Raw genomic sequence first — 24334 nt, forward strand, 5'->3', positions numbered from 1 at the left:
TATGTTAGCTACTTGACAAAATAGTGTTTTTCTCATGGTAAAGCATGGTACTCGCAAAAAATCAAGAAAATTAGATTTAAACAAAAAGACTAAACGTGTTGCGCTATATAACAATAATTCGTTTTCTGTCTATAAATGTAACCAAACAGTTGTTCCCTTGTCTATTAAAACATGTAAATATTAAAGCGTCTTTGGTGTTTCCATGGTTTCTACATAATAAAACCGGAAACCGAGGGTAATGTGGGTATGACGCAATTGACAGGCGACTCCTCACACGTCCCGGAGCCTTGGTTAAAATTGCAATTTGCTCACGATTTACAAATAGTTGCAAACATTTGGGATATTGTAAGTGCTCAAGTGAACAAAATAAATAACACTGGCCTAGTGGTTTTTGGATATTTTACTGCAAAATTCTTACATATTGCACCTTTAAAGTCCGCCGGTACATTGACGTGATTGGTTACAAGGTAGTTTGTGATGTAAGAAACACCAGTGATTTTGAAATGATCACTGGAGTTTTAAAGAGAAAATACTCAGCAATAGTGTTGACTTTGCACATGGTTTGTCTTAAAGCATATTAAAAACACCACATTGACATATAAACAACATTAAAAACTTGATTTTCACCACAGGGGGACTTTAACAACTTGTTTCCTGTGTTAAATGGTGACTCGAGAAATTGGATCAGACAATTTTCACTGCCAATTCTTAATGACTGTATCCTTAAAGTAGTAAAAAAAAAAATGTTTTCATAAGTCATTTGAGTGCATGGTTGCCATGTGAATCTCCTCTCTTTACAGGAGTCCTGCTCTAATCGGTTGCTTTGTAGTGGATAGAGAGTATTTTGAGGAGATTGGTCTGCTGGATGAAGGGATGGAAGTTTATGGAGGGGAAAACGTGGAGCTGGGGATCAGGGTAAGAGCTATTCAGACTGCCTACGAGAGTTTTGAAAGTACAGCAGGAGACAGGATGTCTGGAGCTTGAGTAGACAAGTAGACGCATGCCAATGAATAATGCTGTTTCATTTGATGAAAAGATGCTTTATACAGGTTATTCTTTGAGGGCAGACGGATATGTGGGGGTTTGCAGCCTCTGGTTACAGATAGACCTGTGTGTGTGTGTGTGTGTGTGTATATAAAATCAAAAATGTTTTCTCCAACATTATGCAGCTCTAGTGTGTATCATCACACAATTAAAGTGGAGCTCTCTGCAGCTTGCTAATGATAACCTGCCAAACAGACGTTTCGCTTCAAACCGGCAGGGTCCTAACCTCTCAGTATTACAAATGTATAGAGCCCCATCGAGACCTCTGCCATCTCCCATCAGACCCAGCAGCACTGTAATTAGCCTCCGCAGCCAGAATCCAAGCCCAGGCTGTGAATGGAGCTAACCAGCAGACACACAGCGACTTGCTCTTACTGTGATTTGGCCTAGCAAAGTTGCAATCACTCCACGCGGGGTGCACCTTGACAATACAGAGCGGATCAAACCCCCCATTACACTCACAGACATCTATTGTGATTTTGGTTTCATCACTAAGGGCTTCAATGAGGAGAGAGCAAATGGAAATGTCTCAGGAAGTGGCAGGCAGCATGTGTGCGGCGGGATTCGGATAATGGCCCTCAACATCTGTTCATACAGCTGTGTTTCTACAGCTTAATTCCTCACTCTCATCTTCTGAGCTCCTTTGTGCCTCCGAATCTCCAAGCGCAACATTGCATAAATGTTGCAAACCTGCAGATATTCCCAAAAAAAGGAGGAAAATAAATTGGAAAGTTTGTCCATCTTTCTGCAGCAGGTTTTTGGAGGTCTGTACTATCTTAGGAATGATACTGAGGAATGATATTTTTGCTTAGAAAATAAAAGTTACCTTAAATACTATGATAATGATTAAGAATATTACGATTCTTAAGATGAAGATGTTACCTCTTTTGTAATGAAACAATCTTCTATACTGCAGTTATTTTTTTGCAGATATTTGGATTTAACAGTTTGCACTCTGTCAATCAAACTCCCGCTGGAGGGACTGAAGCATAAGAAAATTTCCAGTTTTGTTGACCCTCATTGACATTGTGTTGACTGGAGTTATTTTACGCTTTGGAAGAGGGAACACGCTCAATGAAAGGTCAACGCATCTGTGCTCTTCTATTCTTAGCCCTTGCTAAAGGGCTCTGTTTATCAGTGATGGAGAATGAATACTGACTTTGATCAGATGTCAGCACAGTTTTATTTGGAATCTGTTGCCATGTCAGTTTTGTTCCAGGTAAAGAGTAATGACTTTGTCAATAATGTCTTTTGGGTGACATGTTTATCGGTAGTTAATTCAGTCAAGGTAGGGGAGTGTTGAACACATACGAGGTAATTTCATTATTCATGCATAATGGAAAATGTGACCCTGGACCACAAAACCAGTCATAAGTTGCACGGGTATATTTGTTGCAATATGGGTCATTGTATGGGTCAAAATTATATTATATTTTTCTTTTATGCCAAAAATCATTAGGATATTAAGGTAAAGATCATGTTCCATGAAGACATTTTGTACATTTCCTACCGTAAATATATCAAAAATGTATTTTTGTGAGTGGATATGCATTGCTAAGGACTTTATTTGACCAATTTTCTCAATATTTTGATTTTTTTTGCACCCTCAGATTCCAGATTTTCAAATAGACACAATCTCGGCCAAATATTGTCCTATTCTAACAATTAATGGAAAGCTTATTTATTCAGCTTTTCAGATCTCAATTTCAAAAAATTGCCCCTTATGACTGGCTTTGTGGTCCAGGGTCACAAATATGGAACAAAAAATATTTTCTTAATCAATATTTTGTCTTTAAAATAAAAAAATAAAAAAAATAATAATAATAATCTCAATGTGCTTACAAAATAAATGTAAGATTATTATTATTATTATTATTATTATTATATTAATAATATATTATATTGTCAGAGAATATATTATGAAATAACATTTTTACCCAGTGCTGATAAAGATTATTATTATTACTATCACTATTCTTCTTCTTCTTATTATTATTATATTAATAATATATTATTTTTTTCTGAGAATATATCATGAAATAACATTTTTACCCAGTGCTGATAAAGATTATTATTACTACTATCACTATTCTTCTTCTTATTATTATTAATATATTAATAATATATTATTTTTTTCTGAGAATATATCATGAAATAACATTTTTACCCAGTGCTGATAAAGATTATTATTACTACTATCACTATTATTCTTTTTCTTATTATTAATATATTAATGATATATTATTTTTTCATCATGAAATAACATTTTTTGCCCAGTGTTGATAATGATTATTATAACTATTATTATTATTATTATTATTATTATATTTATATAATTTTTTCAGAGAATATATCATGAAAAAACTGTTTTCAGCCAGTGTTGATGATAATTATTATTACTATTATTATTGTTATTATTATTTTATTTAAACAACAATATTATTATACAATTTAATTCAGAAAATATATAATTAAATACGTTTTTTAATCCAGTGCTGATTTTATTATTATTATTATTATATTGATAATATAATATTTTTTCCAAGAATATATCATGAAATAAGTTTTTTTTCACCCAGTATTTTTTATTATTTTTGAGTATTATTATTATTAATATATTTTTAGTCTAAAACAAGAATAAAACAATAATATTTTATTCACAGGTTTAAATTAAATCAAAACAATGAATGACTTTTTATTTTGTCTAGATATTTTTGCAACTACTAAAAAAATAAAGCAAAAAAAAAATGATTTTTTTACACTTTAGTTCACTCTCTGTGGTATTTTTTTGGGAAAGATACCAAGTTTTAAATGTCTCCCAGACAATATAAAGCCGGTTTTTGATTCTCATTTCATGCTTGCAAAATTTGCCTCTGTGCGACAGATTACAGTCTGAATATCTCTGTCTGCAGCAGGTATTGTATGCAAATGTGAGAAATTATTTTTTTAATGCTTCAGGAGAACAGACGGCTCAGTCATGAATCATTGGGATTGTTGTGAGTGATTATGCATATGAATCATTCTCCTGGCAAATAGGAACAATACACATCTGTCCACTTCCTGTTGAATCCCGCCCAACGAGTCTTAGCATTAAAAGCCTGCTAAACAAGAGGATGAGAGTAAATGTGATCCCCCCCCATACGGCGGCAGGGTCTCTTGAAAAACCAACTTTTTGTTTGATGCAAATTTGATGCATTTAAATATACACAACACGTGTTCAAATAACTTGTTGCACTGAAACGACCCTGACATATGTTCCAGCCAGATGTTGCACTCATATTTCACCAGACCAGGCCTGAATGAAAGTGTTTGGGTGTGAATGAAGTGCAACACGCTGGCATGTGGCCTATATAATCCCGTGTGAAGATTTACTGGAGAGATGTACAAAGCAAAGAGAGATACTCCCTGTTTAAAAGCTCTGCATGAGTGCAGTAGGTGGAAAAAAAAACAGGGAACCAAACCAACAAGCATAAATAAGCCGCCACTCTCCATTTTGAGCTGCATAACGTGCACTAATTGAGGGTAAATCATTGAACAAATGTGTATTATATGAAAGCACTCCAGGAAAACAGCAGCGTTTTTTGTTTTTTCTCCCATCTTTACTGACACAACAGGCTGTGACTGCACCGTTAAATTGCTCAATGTCAGTCAGGGAAACATGTTGAATTATAGCAAATTAAATGGTCTGTTTGAGCTTTCAAATAAGTCCTTTCGATATTCTTCTTGTCATGTGGTAAAAAGCCCCTATATTGTTTTGTAAATGCAGTTTGGGAAGTTTGAACAAAGAGCTCCGCTGTGTGGAAAATGAAATGAGTAACCTTTAGATGATAATTGTAGGAAATGAGCGTCCTTGATTTGAAGTGTATTGTTTAGCTTATTTTTTTCCACAAACCCTTTTTAAATGTTCTAATGAAATACAAAAGTGCTTTTTGTTCCTTGTGAAGTTTGATTTATGTGGGTTTTTTTCAGTAATTTGGTTTATTCTGCTAAATGGACTCCCTAATGAATCATAAGAACTTAGTGTATTTGTTTTTGTAGACTGCCTAATGGATGTTATAGGGGCATTTTAGAGAGCTAATTTTTCTTAGTCCTTGTGAAAATTCAAGTCACGAGACATTCGTGTTTGTGTAATCAGGTATGGCTGTGCGGAGGAAGCGTGGAGGTCATGCCCTGTTCCAGAATAGCTCATATTGAGCGCGCCCACAAGCCCTACACTGAGGACCTGGCAACTCACGTACGCAGGAACGCTCTGAGAGTGGCCGAGGTGTGGATGGACGAGTTCAAGAGCCACGTTTACATGGCCTGGAACGTTCCACAACAGGTACTAAACCTCTCACTCGCTGTTTATATGAAGCTCGCAGATTGAAATCTGGGATTTAGAATAAACTGGTCAAAAAAATATAAGAAATAAATTAAGGCCCCGTTTAAACTAGTTCTGCATTTTAAAACGCATAACGTTTGCTATTGTTACGCCTGTCGTTTACACTATTCCGGCATTTTCGACCCTCAAACACAGAGAGCCTGTTTTAGTTTAAAAACGCTGGGGTTGTGTTTCAGTGTAAACAGACCAAAATGGAGACTTTTTGGCTTTTTTGTCATTTTTAGCAGCCATTGTGTAGTTAAACTGCATTTTTCAATACTGCAGCTGCCTACATGCGCAAGAGACAACTGTTTACACTTGTTCGCGCATGAACGGTCATGTGACATGCGTTTTTGGCTATGTAGTGTAGACCATTTCTGAAATGCTGTGGAAACACCCATTGCTTCCTACACATAGACTTTACTTGGGTGGGCCGCCCACATATAATAACAGCCGCCCAAGTATATTTGGAGATACATTTTTGCTTTTATTATTTTTATCCTCTTATACTTTTACATCCGCGCAAGATAATGAAACCATCCGCGATCGATTAACTAGTCGTTTCGTACCCGCTAGTTATGTGTGCGTCAAAACTGTTTAGTCCCGCTGACATTCCCACGGGCGCTGCATTTTGCAAAGTCACAAGGGGGCACTGTTGCGCAATCTACAAGCTTGCGCGACAGCGCTTCAGACTGCTTCAAAGTGATTCTCAATCAATAAAAAAAGCGCAGATTTATGCTAAGCGATTGCTAATGAACTCAAGTTGATGAATTATTACAATGTCTACTTTATGGCCTTTATATAAAATGTTTTAGACGATTGTAAGAATCTGAAGGATCAGCCTGCAATAGTACAGACATTTCAAAATAAGAGTACCTGTGTATTTCGGGCTTGTTTATAATTAAAAGTCACACGCTAAGTTCGTTCTTTTTCTTTTGGGCATTATTGGTATTTTGATTACACAATAAATTGTATTTAATTTGATTTCCATTTAATTCATAATAAATTATTGTAGTCTCCCCCACAGGAAGAAAAGACTAAGAACATTATTTGACACATATATTATTCATTTTATAAATTTTACTTGTAAAATCTGTGTCCCATTCACTGAGAGAGACACTATATGACAGCAAGGAGAACATAGGAAAAGGTGAACCATTTAAATGCTGTAATTTTGCATAATTTACAATGCATAATAATGCATATTAGTATGTTATTAAATGTAATATGCTATGTAATTAAAATTAATTTAAATAAATAAAAATACTGTTAAAAATCACACATTATTTGTTTGTCACATGTAGTAGACCATTTTTATGCCGTGGGTAATAGGAGGATTTTTCACCCGGCTACCACCGCAAGTATATTTCAAACCTGTGGGAAGCATTGACACCACTGTAAACGAGGATCGTTTTCATTTTAAAACACTGTTTTAAAAATGTGAACTTGGAATTTATCATCTGCATTTTACCCATTGAGTAAGTGCACAAACACACACGGAACAGTGGACAGAAAGTTTTCCTGCGGCGCCTGGGGAGTGATTGGGGGTTAGGTGTCTTGCTCAAGGGCATCTAAGTCATTTCCTGCCGGTATTGAGAATCACATCCGCAACCTTTTGGGCTACTAGTCTGACTCTCAATCCTTTAGACTAAGGGTGTAACGATTCACTCGTTTTCTCGATGCATTGATTACAAATCGAATGCACATGCATCGATCTTGGAACATGTTTTTTGAATCGTGAATCGTTTATTTCGGTCGATAATCGATGTAAAATGCAAAGAATTGGATTAATCGCGATTGTATAGTGATTCAGTGCTTTAAAATATATAAACATTAAATTACTACATGCGCGAATTGATTGTGCGCCATCATTCGCGCCCTCACAGCTCTCCTTCACAGACACGCGCTGCTGCACTTTACCGCCTTTCACTAGATCGCGCTCGCGCTCCGTCCGTAGCCCATGTTTGAGCTCTCCTCAGGACGGCCACTGCTGTTCACATGAGCATATGACAGTTCTCTATTAAGACAGTCAATCTGCTCAAGTCATTGATAAAGCTGCCAAGTCATTGCGCGGTCACTACTGTTGAAATAAAACGCTTTTATTGCGTGGAAAAGTCGGAAATGGTTCATTGACATTAGGCTACCTGAGCAGTTTCAAGGCGCGCATTTATTGAATGGACGGAGCAAACACATAATGTAAGTGTCTAAATGCATACGCACAGTTCAATGAATGATAAATGAAATTATGAACTTAATGTCATTAAACTGAATGTGCGAGGAAACTGCTAAAATAACTACACCATTAACAACACTGACATAAGAGCGCGCGGTTTATCAATCATGCGCGTTAAAGTTGCGTTCGTTACTATAGCAACAGAAACCCAGCGCGTTTTCTTTCAGAATCACCATAAGGAAAATGTTCCACATAAAGAGAACAAAGATGGCTTTTATAACTATTCCGTGAAGAAAAGTTAGTTTAAGATTAGTTGGGAAAGTGCATGATAGTCTCTCCATGTAAGCATTAGTATTTTTAATGTAACGTTACCTGGAACAGTTTAATAAGGTTGTGTAGCCTTTAACACTATCCTCCACTATATTTAACATGAACTAGGCCTAAAAATACTTTTAAAGTTTTGGCTTTCCACAAATGCCAATTTTTATAGGCTGTTAAAATAAAGTTATGTAGCATCATTGAGAAGTAATATGAACTAACATTAACAATGGACAAAAGGTTTATTTTGTTTGTTTGTTTTGTTTTTACTCTCTGACCTCCTGAAGGCCGCTGTGTAATTTACACCCTGACTAAGACAGGTTGAGGGAAGCATTTCAATATCCCTATAAATGCATATTAAAATGCAGAATCAAATCAAATTAATCGAATCGCATCGGATTTTAATGTGAATCGTCTGGAATCGAATCGAACACCTATGAATCGTGAATCGAATTGAATCGCTGTCTACCCAAAGATTCACAGCGCTACTTTAGACCACAACTGTCAACTCCTTCACAGTCATATTTCATATATTCTTTTCACTCAAATTGTAATGCTGATCATTTGTAATAAACAAACAATAAATTAAACACACAACTGTAAGTTTAGGGTCAGTATGATTTTTTTTTTAAAAGAAATCTCATGCTTACAAAGGCTCCATTAATAAAGCTGAATTTTCGGCATAATTTCTCCAGTCTTTAGTGTTATAGTGTAGAAACAGATATGCGCTTTTTCAGGATTATTTGATGAATTCAAATTTCTCATGAACAGAATTTATTTTAAATACAAATCTTTTGTAACATTATAGTCTTTAGTGTCACTTTTAAACTAATTAAATGCAACCTTGATAATAATATTGTTAATTGATATTAATATTAATTCGTGCTCTCAAATTGAGTAATGGTGATTAATGGTAACTAACATTAAAGTTTGTGTGTATATATATATATATATAATGTATGTATGTATGTGTTTGTATGTACTAGATGCGATTAATCACAATTAATCGATTTGACAGCACAATTATTCATTAAAAGTAAAAAAATCTTCTGACCCCAAACTTGTGAATAGTAGTGTATAAATTATATTAGAAAAATGCAGGATAGAAGCATTTCCACTTGAAGTCTCCGATTTTTGGACACTACCGTATATTAATATGCTAAATTGCTTGGCAACAAAATGTTATTATCCATTTGACATTGTTTTTATCATATTTCAGTTGTCACTGTTTTATAAAAAGAAAAAGCTTACCATGGTTAAAGAGGATTATTTAGGCACTCTGCTTCATGTTGCTCCTAACAACACACACACACACACAGATTTTCTGTAGCACACGGCCTTGAGTGGCTTATATCACTACATGAATGTGATGGAAGTTAAAGGATACATGCTGGTTTGTCTTTTTGAGTTAAGATGTAACGGATTGAGATGTAATGACCATGACTAATTAAAGCTACAGTAGCCATGAAGGCTCTTTAATGAGCTCTCACTTTTGAGCTGTACATGACACATTGACATGCAGCTGCATATAGAATCACTTCACTTGAAGGCAGTGTAAGTGTCTGATCCTGAAGGGCTGAGATAGATGTACAATGACACATAAGAGCGTTCATGTTCTAGCAGCCATTTGATTCTGAACTCTATAAATGAATTCTTGTATGTTTATAATTCTTGTGTTTGTGTGTGCAGGACTCAGGGATCGATATTGGTGATATCAGAGAAAGAAAAGCTCTCAGAGAGAGACTCCACTGTCAACCCTTCAGCTGGTTCCTGAAGAATATTTATTCTGAGATGAGAACCTACACAGACACCATCGCTTATGGTGTAGTGAGTATCCACTTCTTGTCTAATAGCAGTCATCCCTACAAAATCTACAAATAGGTGCTATTTGTGTCCCCCTCCTATATATGTGTAAAAAAAAATTACCTAATGAAAATAAGATGGCAATTTTTACTATGTGATAATATAGACTTTTTTTCTTAACACAAAAAAAAAAAAAAAATATTTATTTGTAGGATTTTAGAATGTATTCATTTAATTTTATTTCCAGCTTCTCTTTGCTGTATTAGCAAAAATGCATATTTTGATTGGATGAATGGATGGATTAAATTGTTGTCATCATCATTATGGATGTATTATTATCATTATGGATGCATGATTATTATCAAGAATACATTAAATTTATCAAAAGTGAGAGTAAAGACATTTATAGTGTTATAAAAGATATCAATTTCAAATAAATACTGTTCTTTTAAACTTTTGTATTCATCAAAGTATCCTGGTAAAAACATATTAAGCAGCACAACTGTTTTCAACATTGATAATAATAAGAAATGTTTCTTGAGCAAATCATCATATTAGAATGATTTCTTAAGGATCATGTGACACCAAAGACTGGAATAAAGACTGGAGCATAAGGGACATTTTTCAAAAACATTAAAAACTCTTATTGACCCCAAACTTTTTAATGGTATATACTATAGTAGCTTGTTTCCACCACTATATAAAAAATAAAAAAGCTAATTGCAACTTTTTATCTCACAATTCTGACTTTTCTTCTCAGAATTGCATGATATAAATGCAATTGCGAGTTATAAAGTCAGAATTGTTAGTTGTGAAGTCAAAATTGTGAGATATAAACTCACAATTGCAAGTTATAGTCAGAATTTGCAAGATATAAACTAAAAATTGTGAGTTATAGTCAGAATTGTTAGTTATGAATTCAGAATTGTGAGATATAAACTCAAAATTGCAAGTTATAGTCAGAATTATGTGATATAAACTCACAATTGTGAGTTATAAAGTCAGAATTGCAAGATATAAACTAAAAATTGCACGTTATAGTCAGAATTGCATGATATAAACACGTAATTACGAGTTATAAAGTCAGAATTGCAAGATAAATAATTCTCAGAATTGTTTATATCTCGCAATTCTGACTTTATAACACGCAATTCTAAGAAAAAAAGTCAGAATTGTGAGACAAAAAGTGTCAATTATCCTTTTTTTATTCCGAGGTGGAAACATCATATATTTCCATAATATATTTTTATATTTTAGATGACACAAAGTGTTTAATTGAACGTCAGCCCTGGTACTGTCATACTGCCAGTTTCCCCCTTTTAAATTAACAAACTATTTCATAAATCAATAAACTTTGTCATCTTAAAATGTCAACACTATTACCATAATTTTTATTCATTTGTTCAAATACATAGGATATATAGATAGAAATATGAGCATTCAATTATTTTTCTAAGAGACATCTTGTCATTTCACGAGGCTTGTAATGTCAAATTAAACTGTAAAACTCGATTACCGTTCTGAAGGCATAATTATATAACAGTCAAATTTATAAATTTCGCTTGACACAGCACAATGCAGTTTATTAGCACATAGAGACATTACTACATCTGATAGATGACATTGTTTCTCATAATACTGAGTTATAGAAATAGCTTGTACTAAGTATTATTTTTCTTTCTCAGAGCCTGCCCTTTTCATTTATCACAATGCAAGGCCAACAGAGCGGTTTTCCTAATTGGCATTCTTTTGTGGAATAGCATAATTAACAGCTCCATTGTGAAGACAAAGGAAAGCTGAGCTTCAGGCCATTTTCACACACATTCGCCATTAGCAGACAGAGGAAGAAAGATGTTTTAGTGATCTTAATTCATCTTCTCCTCTGTGGGTTTTGCAGTATGAAATGGGTCTGATGTGTTGGTCCATTTAGTGCATCTTTGTGTGTGTATTTGCATGTAGCTGAGGAACAGCCTGAGGCCAGATCTGTGTGTGGATCAAGGTCCCGACTCCGACAACATTCCCATCCTGTACATCTGCCACGGCCTGACGCCTCAGGTTAGTGTTCAGTCCACTGCACCTTCTGGCTTTCATCCTTTTTCAGCCCTCTGAGTGTGTGTAATTCATTTATATATGTAAGTGCTCATGTCCGACTCCATCATGTCTCCTGTCCTCTCTTTCCATGTTTCTCACTGTGTTTGCACAGTATGTGATGTGAAACATTTTTTAAGGTCTTATTTTTGGCCTAGAGATCAAGAACAGGAATTAACGGGAAATGTAATAAGTAGATTTCGCCCTGGCTATATGTTTTCTTACTTCTTACTTTCTTACATTAATTCATTTATGTGAATCAGTTAAAACTGTCCATTCCAATGAATCAATTCACAACTTTGAATCAAAAAGATTCAGAACTCTGAAGCAAAATCTTTTTGTCAGCACACAAAAGTGTTAAAATTTTCAGTAACACTTTACAGTAAGGTTCCATTTGAACTAAAAATACTTCTAAAACATTTATTAATCTTAGTCATAAGGTGTACTTGTTAATATTATTTAATGGACCTGAGCTAACATAAACTAATATTTTTCTTAATAAATACTGCAACAAATGCGTTATGAATGTTAATTAATGCATTGACATTAACTAATGGAACTTGGAGTGTCACATATAAATATTTAAAATGATTCTTCCTTCAGTTCATTTTGTGAAAAACTTTGAATCATTTGAACTAGATTTTTTTTTACAGTATTTTAGCTCTTGGATTTAAAACTTTAAATCTGTTTGGCAACAACGGCTGTTGAAAAAAAATATTTTAAACCATTTCAGAGCGAATACATAAATATTGAGTTATCAAAAGTCTGAAAAATATAAAGTTTGCATTTTTATAGCTATATCATTCATTCTTATTCCCATCTACTGTACAAAGGCTCTGCACACTTCAGTTGTTTAATTCATGGTGAAAATGTGAGTTAAAAGACATTTTCCCTTCTGTGAAGATTTCTCTTTTATGAAGATTTGGCTTTCTCCGTGTATGCGCTTGGCTTGTGCTTTCCCATCTTCCCGTCACAACTGATCTCAGTGTTTCACAGTGATAGACTGTTGGTTTAAAAAAAAAAAAACCCATAAAACAGTCATTGTATTGCATAAAATCTCTTCATTATTTTGTGCTGATGCCCGAAATATGAATTTTTTAACAGTTGGGCTGCTTTAGGCAATCCAGTCTTTTTTCACCTGAGTGTATTACACCACCAGGTTCTACAACAAATGATATCCTGCAAAAGTACTGTAAAAATAGCGAGCTTTCTCCATAAAGCATCGACTCACCAGGGAATTTCGGATTTAGACAGATTCCAGGGCTATAGTCACTATAATGAATCTCAATAAAGAGCAATGACTTAGAACACAAGCAGGGAGGGTTGTTTCACCACCACAGGCATCATTTAGGTGAGGAGGAAATGTAGAATGTGTGTCAGAGAGATATAAATGAGAGAGAGTGAGAGGGAGGGAGGGAAAGGAGAGAACAGCACTGTCAGCATGATTTTAACTACTTAGTTGGGTCTCTTACACCTGCTGAATTCATATCTGTGTGTGCGTCCACCTTTCTTATTGGAAACGACACAATGGTGCCAAGTAATGCAGTAATGTTTCTATTCTTGCTGATTCAAAACTTTCTAGAATCTGTTGAGGAAATCAAAATTACACCATTTCTAATTCTAGGACATTTTAGAGGCCCCAGGGATATTATTGTATGATCTTATATATGTATATATGTAACAGTACATGTATTCATCCCGAACTGTAACAGTACGGACGTCATGGTTAGGTACATAGAGTCAGATGACGAATGTATTCAATCACAGGCAGTCCACACTCCACACTCCAGAAGGGGGCACGTGTGGTAATGCAACACTTTTTGCTAACAACCACAACAGGAAAAAGAGCTGAAGAAGAAGAGACAAACTATGCATCAACCCAAAACAAGAGTTCAGATGGCATGCAAGAGTTTGCCAATAGCCTATAAGCTGAGTTTCGATAAATTTTTGTTACGCACAAACTTCACGGAAAGGAAACCAGGATGGCAGAAAGCTGCATCTGGTTTGTTTTCTTTATTTTTACAAAAGCAGAATGTTTTCATTTTATTGTGAGTGTACACAAATAAAAGTTAGAATGATGTCTTACTCTTATCTGTATGACCATAAATGGGTTTGGCAAGAGTGCATTCTGTTTACTGCTTAGACGAAACTCGTATCGAACCCTGACCCCAAAACCGAGGTTTGTACCGAAATGTGACTTCTGTATATATATATATATATATATATATATATATATATATATATATATATATATATATATATATATATATATATATATATATATATATATATATATATATATATATATATATATTGATAGATAGATAGATAGATAGATAGATAGATAGATAGATAGATAGATAGATAGATAGATAGATAGATAGATAGATAGATAGATAGATAGATAGATAGATAGATAGATAGATTGTATACAGTGGGTACGGAAAGTATTCAGACCCCCTTAAATGTTTCACTCTTTGTTATATTGCAGCCATTTGCTAAAATCATTTAAGTTCATTTTTTTCCTCATTAATGTACACACAGCACCCCATATTGACAGAAAAACACAGAATTGTTGACATTTTTGCAGATTTATTAAAAAAGAAAAACTGAAATATCACATGGTCTTAAGTATTCAGACCCTTTGCTGTGACTCTCATATATTTAACTCAGGTGCTGTCCATTTCTTCTGATCATCCTTGAGATGGTTCTACACCTTCATTTGAGTCCAGCTGTGTTTGATTATACTGATTCGACTTGATTAGGAAAGCCACACACCTGTCTATATAAGACCTTACAGCTCACAGTGCATGTCAGAGCAAATGAGAATCATGAGGTCAAAGGAACTGCCTGAAGAGCTCAGAGACAGAATTGTGGCAAGGCACAGATCTGGCCAAGGTTACAAAAAAAATTCTGTTGCACTTAAGGTTCCTAAGAGCACAGTGGCCTCCATAATCCTTAAATGGAAGACGTTTGGGATGACCAGAACCCTTCCTGGAGCTGGCCGTCCGGCCAAACTGAGCTATCGGGGGAGAAGAGCCCAAAGATCACTGTGGCTGAGCTCCAGAGATGCAGTCGGGAGATGGGAGAAAGTTGTAGAAAGTCAACCATCACTGCAGCCCTCCACCAGTTGGGTCTTTATGGCAGAGTGGCCCGACGGAAGCCTCTCCTCAGTGCAAGACACATGAAAGCCCGCATGGAGTTTGCCAAGATGGTGAGAAATAAGATTCTCTGGTCTGATGAGACCAAGATAGAACTTTTTGGCCTTAATTCTAAGCGGTATGTGTGGAGAAAACCAGGCACTGCTCATCACCTGTCCAATACAGTCCCAACAGTGAAGCATGGTGGTGGCAGCATCGTACTGTGGTGGTGTTTTTCAGCTGCAGGGACAGGACGACTGGTTGCAATCGAGGGAAAGCTGAATGCGGCCAAGTACAGGGATATCCTGGATGAAAACCTTCTCCAGGACCTCAGACTGGGACGAAGGTTTACCTTCCAACAAGACAATGACCCTAAGCACACAGCTAAAATAACGAAGGAGTGGCTTCACAACAACTCCGTGACTGTTCTTCAATGGCCCAGCCAGAGCCCTGACTCAAACCCAATAAAAACCTAAAAAAGGCTGTCCACCAACGTTTACCATCCAACCTGACAGAACTGGAGAGGATCTGAAAGGAGGAATGACAGAGCATCCCTAAATCCAGGTGTGAAAATCTTGTTGCATCTTTCCCAAAAAGACTCATGGCTGTATTAGATCAAAAGGGTGCTTCTACTAAATACTGAGCAAAGGGTCTGAATACTTAGGACCATGTGATATTTCAGTTTTTCTTTTTTAATAAATCTGCCAAAATGTCAACAATTCTGTGTTTTTCTGTCAATATGGGATGCTGTGTGTACATTAATGAGGAAAAAAATGAACTTTAATGATTTTATCAAATGGCTGCAATATAACAAAGAGTGAAAAATTTAAGGGGTCTAAATACTTTCCATACCATATATATATATATTTAACTTCTTCACCAGCCAGAATATTTCTGCATGATTTACAGTGCATCTTCTGTCTATTTGCATACTTAAACTGATAGGATGTGAGCAGTATGAGCATATCACCGTCTTTGTATTTGAGGTGCTGGATTTGTTTTTTCTTTAATGGGCCGTTAGACAATACCTCAGCTAAGCGTATTAACACTGTGGCAGTTGCTCAGGGATTTGAGCATGTTGGAAATGGAGCATAGACATGCTTGCTCTTTCTTTTAGTGCGTTATCTCCCATTAATTCAGCAAAAGGAACATTGTTCCCATACAACAGCCATAAATCTCCAAAGCAGTGAAAAAGCAAGCTTTTCCTCAAGCAGAAACAGTGCTAAATTAGTCCCTTGCAAGTTGATTCCTTATTTGTCATCTCTCATACATTATTCCCCATCCCATTTTAGCCCTCCATCCCTTCCCGTCACAGTTCCAGTGCTCATCAAAGGATCCCCAAGGATATGCATTGTTTCCATTGTGAATGAATGATTAGTTGTTTTATGTGTCCGTGGAGATACACTTGCTGCCTGTTTAGCCTTTGTTTCCACAGATTTTCATTTCAAGGTGCCTCACAAAAGTTTGAGCCATGTTGCATTGGCGCTATTCCAAAGTCAAACAACTTGATTTCATTTTACTGTAGGCTCAGGTGTACTGCAGACACACACAATTCGTCTCATCAGAACGCAGTGGTAACTCTCAAAACAAACCTAGAGATCAGAATTGATTTGGAGTTGAAGAGAAGAACAGAATGCCTAGTTTTGTATCTGATAATCCAAAACTGACACAAGTTTGGATTGCCAAAATCGCTCTAGATGGTATACAACCAATTTAATCTATGTTTTTGAGAAAAGTATGCATTTCTGTAATGCACTGCATTGGATATCTAATCAATAATGCTGTTACCACTTCTCAAAGCTTTGGCTTTTGAAGTGAAATATCAATCCATCCAGACCCTGAAGAAAAAATGTGGGCATATTGCATGAAATGAATTCTTTCTGAAAGTGCTTGTTTTTTAGTATGGCAAGGGATTAAAGTATCAGGGCTATTGATTTAGGACTCGCTCCAACAGAATGTGCATTAGTGATTCAAAGCAAATGTTGAATATCAGGAACTTTGCTTGTCTGAGTTCTTTCCCCATTTGCCACATGTCATCAGTGTTCACCTGATGTCAATGTGAATAAATGAATTAAAAAAATGTGCGACTGTATTGTTTCTGTAAGTAGAACTTCACAATACAGCTATGGAAAAACTTAAGAGACCACTCCAAGTTCAGAAATCAATGTTAAGTGGTCTCTTAATTTTTTCCATAGCTGTACATCAGAACTGCTGTAGGTAAAAAAAGAAAGAAAATAAGCTAGAGTGATAAATGTAAATCAGGGCTGAATACTTTCCATATTATGTAATATTAAGATTAGTGCATGGCAAATCATTGTATGATGAAAATAGTTTGTTAAAGGTGGTGTATTATTTCCAGTGCACTTGTGAAGAATGCATCGGCGCATGCTTTTTCTAATGTTTGCTAATATTACCCACGACCCCTTGCACTACTGAAGAGGAGGTTTAAATATATAAATCTAAAAGTAAAGTAACGGTTAATTTTATTTAATAAATGTATTTATCTAGGTGTTAACACTTACACAGAAATGCAAACAGAACATGACAGAGGTTTGTGCGATCAAGGCGCAATAGTAAAATGTCCCATTACTTGCAGACTTTCTTTCTACATACTTATAGGGTTAGTTCACCCAAAAATGAAAAGGTACTAAAGTCTTTCTTTCAGATGCCCAGAAAGGTACTAAAGACATATTTAAACCAGTTCATGTGACTACAGTGGTTCAACCTTAATGTTATGAAGCAACGCAAATAATTTTTTTGCGCCAAAAAAACAAAATGATGACTTTATTCAACAATATCTAGTGATGGGCAATTTTAAAACACTGCTTGATGAAGATTTACGTATCTTTTGTTTCGAATCAGTGGTTCGGAGCGTGTATCAAACTGCCAAAGTCATTTTGAAACACTTATGAGGTAACGAAGCCTCGTTTATTGAAATCACGTGACTTTGGTAACATTCGTAAAGCTTCAAAGCTTCATGAAGCAGTGTTTTGAAATCGCCCATCACTAGATATTGTTGAATAAAGTCATTATTTTGTTTTTTGGCGCACAAAAAGTATTCTCGCCACTTCATAACATTAAGGTTGAACCACTGTAGTCACATGAACTGTTTTAAATACGCCTATAGTAGCTTTCTGGGCATTTGAAACTCTAAATTAACTTGCTGGGAATGGAGGCCTCACTGAGCCATCGGATTTTATCGAAAATATCTTAATTTGTGTTCTGAAGATGAACAAAGGTCTTACAGGTGTAGAACAACATGAGGATGAGTAATTAATGACAGAAATTTCATTTTTGGTTGAACCTAACCCTTTAAGTATGTATGTACTTTCCCATCACCAGTGATGTACACACACTTTAAATGCTTTGTAGCCACTTGGCATTCAGCCCATGTTTGAACAGTGTGTATGAAATTAACAAATGAGAGTCATTCGATTAAAAAGTTATTCTTCCCCATTGAGCCCATTAAGATGCAATACTAGGTATCAACACTGGGATTTGGAACTGAGCCACATCTTACAGATTTCATAGGAAAGACATAATTAACAAACATGAATAATTCATTTTATTGGCTATGTAATACAGCGCTGAATAAGACACAGTGTCCAAACAGACATTCAGACGGCCCAAATGAATGGATCAGAGTGATAAAAGATGTTATGACATTGCAATTTTCTTGTTATTGCAGTTCAGGGCTTGATATATAAGGCCTATACTTTACATTTTTGAGTTTTGTTGACAAATAAAAGTGTTGATGTACAAATTTCTTTTATAAAATTTTATTTGTACAAACATTCAAACATTTACAAACAGTTCTATTCAAAAGTTTGGTTCGGTATGATTTTATAATGTTGTTGAAAAAAAAATTCCTATATGCTCACCAAGACTGCAGTTATTTGATCAAAAATATAGTAAAAACAGTAATATTGTGAAATAGTATTACCATTTATTACCATTTTTTTCCTCTGCCATTATTCCAATCTTCAATAGCTATGTTTCCATCCAAAGTTGCGATTTTAACTAGTGCGCAAAATTGGAATATCGCATAAAACATTTGTGAATAAAGCAGCGTTTCCATACCATGTGTTCAAGAGAACAAATTCGTCACTTCCTGGGAAACTGACGCAAAGTATCTGTAATATAAATGGCATGAGCTTTTCAAGGGATTTATTCAGTAAATGTGTCTCTATTATAGTTTATGCACATGTCATCTTATTGGATAAAAAATGTATTCGCATTGACGTGAGCACCTGATGCAGCATGGAGCAGATTACGTATGCTAGGCTAATGTTAAAATAATACAAATTGTAATAATTATGCAAGAGTATGTGTGTTGACTAGTTATGTTCATCTATATTACATGTATATTTTAAAAGTGCTTTTCTCTTCTGTTGTTACAGAATGTGTACTACACAAACTCTCAGCAGTTGCATGTCGGAAGCTTGAGCCCGACCATTGACGACGATGACAACAAGTGCCTGGTGGACGTGAACGGCCGGCCGCGACTGCTAGAATGCAGCTACGCCAGCAACAAGCACATGAAGCTCTCCTGGCTCTTTACTCAGGTATACATGCAAAGGAAACAATGAATCATTCGCTCATTTTGTATTCTTGTGCTCTGTAAAGTACTAATATGTTAGCTGAATTGTATGATTATTACATAAATTAAATTACCTTTTTTTATGTTAACTATCGGTTTTTGGTTGAGTTTGTGCCTAGATGAGTCTAAAAGAGTATGGTATTGCGATGGTCTGTTTCTGCTGTCTGGTTTAGTTTTGAATGAAGTTTCATGAAGAGCTTCACTTTTCCATAGTGTGCCATTACATTCTATACAAAGCTTATTATTACGCATAGATATCCTTTCTGCACTGCTCAATTAAACAGGACCTATTATGCCCCTTTTCTAAGTCTTGATTAGGGTCAACTAAAATATATTTCATGCTTGAAAGTAAAAAAAAAAACAACATTTTTTACATATTTTACATTGTTGCAGCACCTCTCTTTCCAGTCTGTCAGTAACGCTCTGTTTAGTTCCTGCCTCTCTGAAGCTCCTCCTTCTAAAAATTGCAATGTGTTCTGATTGGTTGGCTGGACGAGTGTGTTGTGATAATGGACTATATGCACGGAGCATTCTTTAGAACTTCTGCAATAATATAAGCCAGCTCGAAAACTTCCGGTGAGATGTCATTTGCTGGTGTTTTGAGCATCAGTAGTGTAATACTTAGTTTATAATCACAATATAGGCACTTAAATAGTCAGGCATAGCATTAATTTAGTTATTCAAACGTATGACAGCATAAAAAAAATAAAAAATAGATAAAGAAGTACCTCATTGTTAAAATGGCTAAATTCAATTCGACCATCAGTTTTCACACATGTGAAAAAATTAAATATTTATTGTGCACTTTAGTTAGATTAATTGAATAAAAGGGGTGTTTCTACAAGTGTGCTGAAATCATTGATCTTGCGCTGCACTGACTGACAGCTGCTGTGATTACAAAAGGAAAGCGCGGTGCTCGCTTTCTGTGTAATTCATTCACAAGAAAAGTTATTGTTTTTCATGAGATTTTTTGAGTACTTAATACTTCACATTGACAAAATGTATTTTTAAACTTAGTTATTTTATAATGTTTAATATTTAGTAAAAAATGAAGTGAAAAACGATTAGAGGAAATGGCTGTTATATGCGCAAATAAATGCTACTTTACCGCCACCTGCTGGTTTACAGAAGAGGATTAGGGCCAAGCAATAAAAAAATTGTTAAATTTCGAGAAAAAAGTTGAAATAAAATGTTGAGAATAAACTCGTTTAATTACGAGAAAAGTCATTAAATTTCAAGAAAAAAGTCGAGATAAAATGTTGAGAATAAACTCGTTAAATTACGAGAAAAAAACTCGTTAAATTTCGAGAAAAAAGTCGAGATAAAATGTTGAGAATAAAGTCATTAAATTACGAGAAAAAAGTCGTTAAATTACGAGAACAAATTCGTTAAATTATGAGAAAAATGACGTTAAATTTCGAGAAAAAAGTCGAGATAAAATGTTGAGAAGTCATTCAATTACGAGAAAAAAGTTGTTAAATTACGAGAACAAATTCATTAAATTATGAGAAAAATGTTGTTAAATTTCGAGAAAAAAGTCGAGATAAAATGTTGAGAATAAAGTCATTAAATTATGAGAAAAAAGTCGTTAAATTACAAGAACAAATTCGTTAAATTATGAGAAAAATGTTGTTAAATTTCGAGAAAAAAGTTTAGATAAAATGTTGAGAATAAAGTCATTAAATTACGAGAAAAAAGTCGTTAAATTACGAGAACAAATTTTTTAAATTATGAGAAAAATTTCGTTAAATTGAGAAAAAAGTCGAGATAAAATGTTGAGAATAAACTCATTAAATTACGAGAAAAAAGTTGTTAAATTACGAGAACAAATTTGTTAAATTATGAGAAAAATTTCGTTAAATTGAGAAAAAAGTCGAGATAAAATGTTGAGAATAAACTCATTAAATTACGAGAACAAATTTGTTAAATTATGAGAAAAATGTCGTTAAATTTCGAGAAAAAAGTCGAGATAAAATGTTGAGAATAAACATTAAATTATGAGAAAAAAAGTCGTTAAATTACGAAAAAAAAGTCGTTAAATTACAAGAACAAATTCGTTAAATTACGAGAATAAATTTGTTAATTTAACGACTTTATTCTGAACATTTTATCTCGACTTTTTTCTCGAAATGTATCGACATTTTTCTCATAATTTAACGAATTTGTTAAATTGAAGTGCTGGAAAAAATGTGCGTGCATGTCTAATTACAGACACGGCATTTTTAAACAGTCCCAATAGCTTCGTCTTTATTGCAATCAATAAAACTGGTTTATTGGCAAATTAATGTGATAACTGCATTCAAATATGACTACAACATTAAAAAGCTGACCCCTGTCCACTAGCAAAAAACATGAAAAAATGGTTCGGGAATGGTTTGAGGAGCACAACAATGAGTTTGAGGTTTTGACTTGGCCTCCAAATTCCCCAGATCTTAATCCAATCAAGCATCTGTGGGATGTGCTGAACAAACAAGTCCGATCCATGGAGGCTCCACCTCACAACTTACAGGACTTAAAGGATCTGCTGCTAACATCTTGGTGTCAGATACCACAGCACACCTTCAGGGGTCTAGTAGAATCCATGCCTCGACGGGTCAGGGCTGTTTTGTCAGCAAAAGGGGGACCAACACAATATTAGGAAGGTGGTCATAATGTTAAGCCTGATATAGGGAATAACTCCCTTTGGAGTGGACTTTGTGCTTTGTAACTTTGCAGACCTTTTTTATGCTCAAACAGCAACATTGCACACTAAAGAAAGTTGAAAATGTAAAAAGCATAATAGGTCCTCTTTAAATGTCAAAACTTTTTTATCAAGTTCTGAGAACATTTAAGTAGCACTCCAAAAAATTCGCAGTCAATTTGCAGCATCTGTCAGCCCTCCGGCTGTGCGACTGCAACGGACACTTTCTGGATATCGAGCATTAATAATTCAGAGGTGTGCGTTGTGTGTGTGTGTGTGTGTGTGTGTGTGTGTGTGTGTGTGTGTGTGTCATAAAGCTCTCCTAATTCAATTCAAGCGCCGTTTTGGATTGTAGCAGACATCTTAATTTCATCTGCACACTGTCCGCGTAATGTATGCATCTCTATTAAAAGGTGGATGAATTAATATATGTCACAGCAGGCGGTGTCATCTAAAAGGTTTAGCTGAAGTGTAGTGGAAATGTCAGAATAGGTTATTAGGAAAGGGTTATGCTGCCCCCTTGGGAGAGATGTTGAAGTAGATGAACAAACACGCACTATCGAGAAAAGTGTAAGAGTATGAACGATATCAATTCTCACACAAACCCTCGGGACGTGGTTTTCTGTCTCAGGTGAGCTCGGTGGGATAAAGGCTTTATGGCAGCCACCTTTTTTTTCCTGGAGTTTCTTAAAATGGAGCGAATCCATTGTGGCCTTTTATATGTGATGAATAATTGATGACAAAGCCAGTGAAAGAGTGAACTGGCTTTTTGACTCATAGGAGAGCATCAGAAATGGCTTTAATTAAGTCTTTATCGACTCATATCTGCTTTTCAGTCTGTATCCAAGATACCGCATGGCAGGTCGTGAATAAATGCGCCGCTAAGCTTACCTGGCACATGTACCCAGCTGAAATATATTATTTAGCTCTTTAGGGTATTTGGCACCACCAGCAGTCATGGCGAAAACAGTGATATTGTTATTTCTGGGAGGCTGATTTGGAACAGAACATAATTGAAGCAGATGCAGCGGCTATCGGTGACAAACACCTGTTTAATGATGCATGCCAGACTATTTTATAATTACAAGGGTGTTAATAATGTCTGGTTTAAAATCTACATAACCACGAATAATTATGTGGAGTTACACTACTTGCAGAAAATATCAAAGATTTCAATAGTATATAGGTTTTTACAGTACTGTCTATAGTTATGCACTTTGTACTCTACCATCTAGTTATAAATTGCCATAGCAAGCTACCATAACTTTATGTGCCACACCATACTACCATATGAAGGTATTCTCTTCTTTAATATAGTTTCACATTATATGACATTTTGTTTTCACATGCTAATGTTACAGCCATGACTATAATAAAGCAGCATAAAATACAAATATTCCAGCTGTGTATCTTCAATAATATGATTTAGCCTGTGTAGCAAAACATTTGGCGTTTCATTCAACTTGTGTCTGAGTTGGATTTCATACGGTAGCAGATGATTGGACGAGGGTGACACTTTGCCCGCGGCCTCCTCTTTCATGTTTCAGCTGTCTCCGGAGCCTCCTTCAACACTGTAAGACTCCAAATCCTTGAGGCTCTTCTTCAGAAGCAACCACTTTAGGAACATCACTTTTCTTTTGACATTGTTCTGAAAGGCTTTGGTGGTTGTATTTCATACTCTGGCTGAAAGAAGTACGTTTCTCGAGGTATTCATGCAGCTTTGATTTCTCATGAAGAGTCTCTTGGATTGTGCATTAGAAGGACGCATTAACACCAAGATGCTTTTAGCTCTGTGGGATTTTAAAGGGTTAGTTCACCCAAAAATGAAATCATTTATTACTCACCCTCATGTCGTTCCACACCCGTAAGACCTTCATTAATGTTCAGAACACAAATTAAGATATTTTAGTTGAAATCCGATGGCTCAGTGAGGCCTCCATATCCAGCAATGACATTTCCTCTCTCAAGATCCATTAATGTACTAAAAACATATTTAAATCAGGTCATGTGAGTACAGTAGTTTAATATTAATATTAATAATACAAAGTCACGTGATTTCAGCGGTTTGACACGCGATCCGAATCATGATTTGATTAATTTGTGCTCTGAAGCTTCCTGAAGCAGTGTT

General features: G+C 35.2%; 1 protein-coding gene across 1 annotated transcript in view; it reads left to right on the forward strand.

Annotated features, from left to right (window-relative positions):
• The window catches only part of galnt18a (UDP-N-acetyl-alpha-D-galactosamine:polypeptide N-acetylgalactosaminyltransferase 18a), a 72798-nt gene that overhangs the window by 47893 nt on the left and 571 nt on the right, over positions 1-24334 (forward strand). Inside the window, exons 6-10 of the mRNA XM_067379545.1 lie at positions 801-915; positions 5180-5365; positions 9585-9722; positions 11658-11753; positions 19327-19491. Coding sequence (XP_067235646.1) covers positions 801-915; positions 5180-5365; positions 9585-9722; positions 11658-11753; positions 19327-19491 — 700 coding nt within the window. The remainder of the gene's footprint in view (positions 1-800; positions 916-5179; positions 5366-9584; positions 9723-11657; positions 11754-19326; positions 19492-24334) is intronic.

This window comes from Chanodichthys erythropterus, chromosome 24 (assembly GCF_024489055.1).
Source record: "Chanodichthys erythropterus isolate Z2021 chromosome 24, ASM2448905v1, whole genome shotgun sequence".
Lineage (NCBI taxonomy): Eukaryota > Metazoa > Chordata > Actinopteri > Cypriniformes > Xenocyprididae > Chanodichthys > Chanodichthys erythropterus.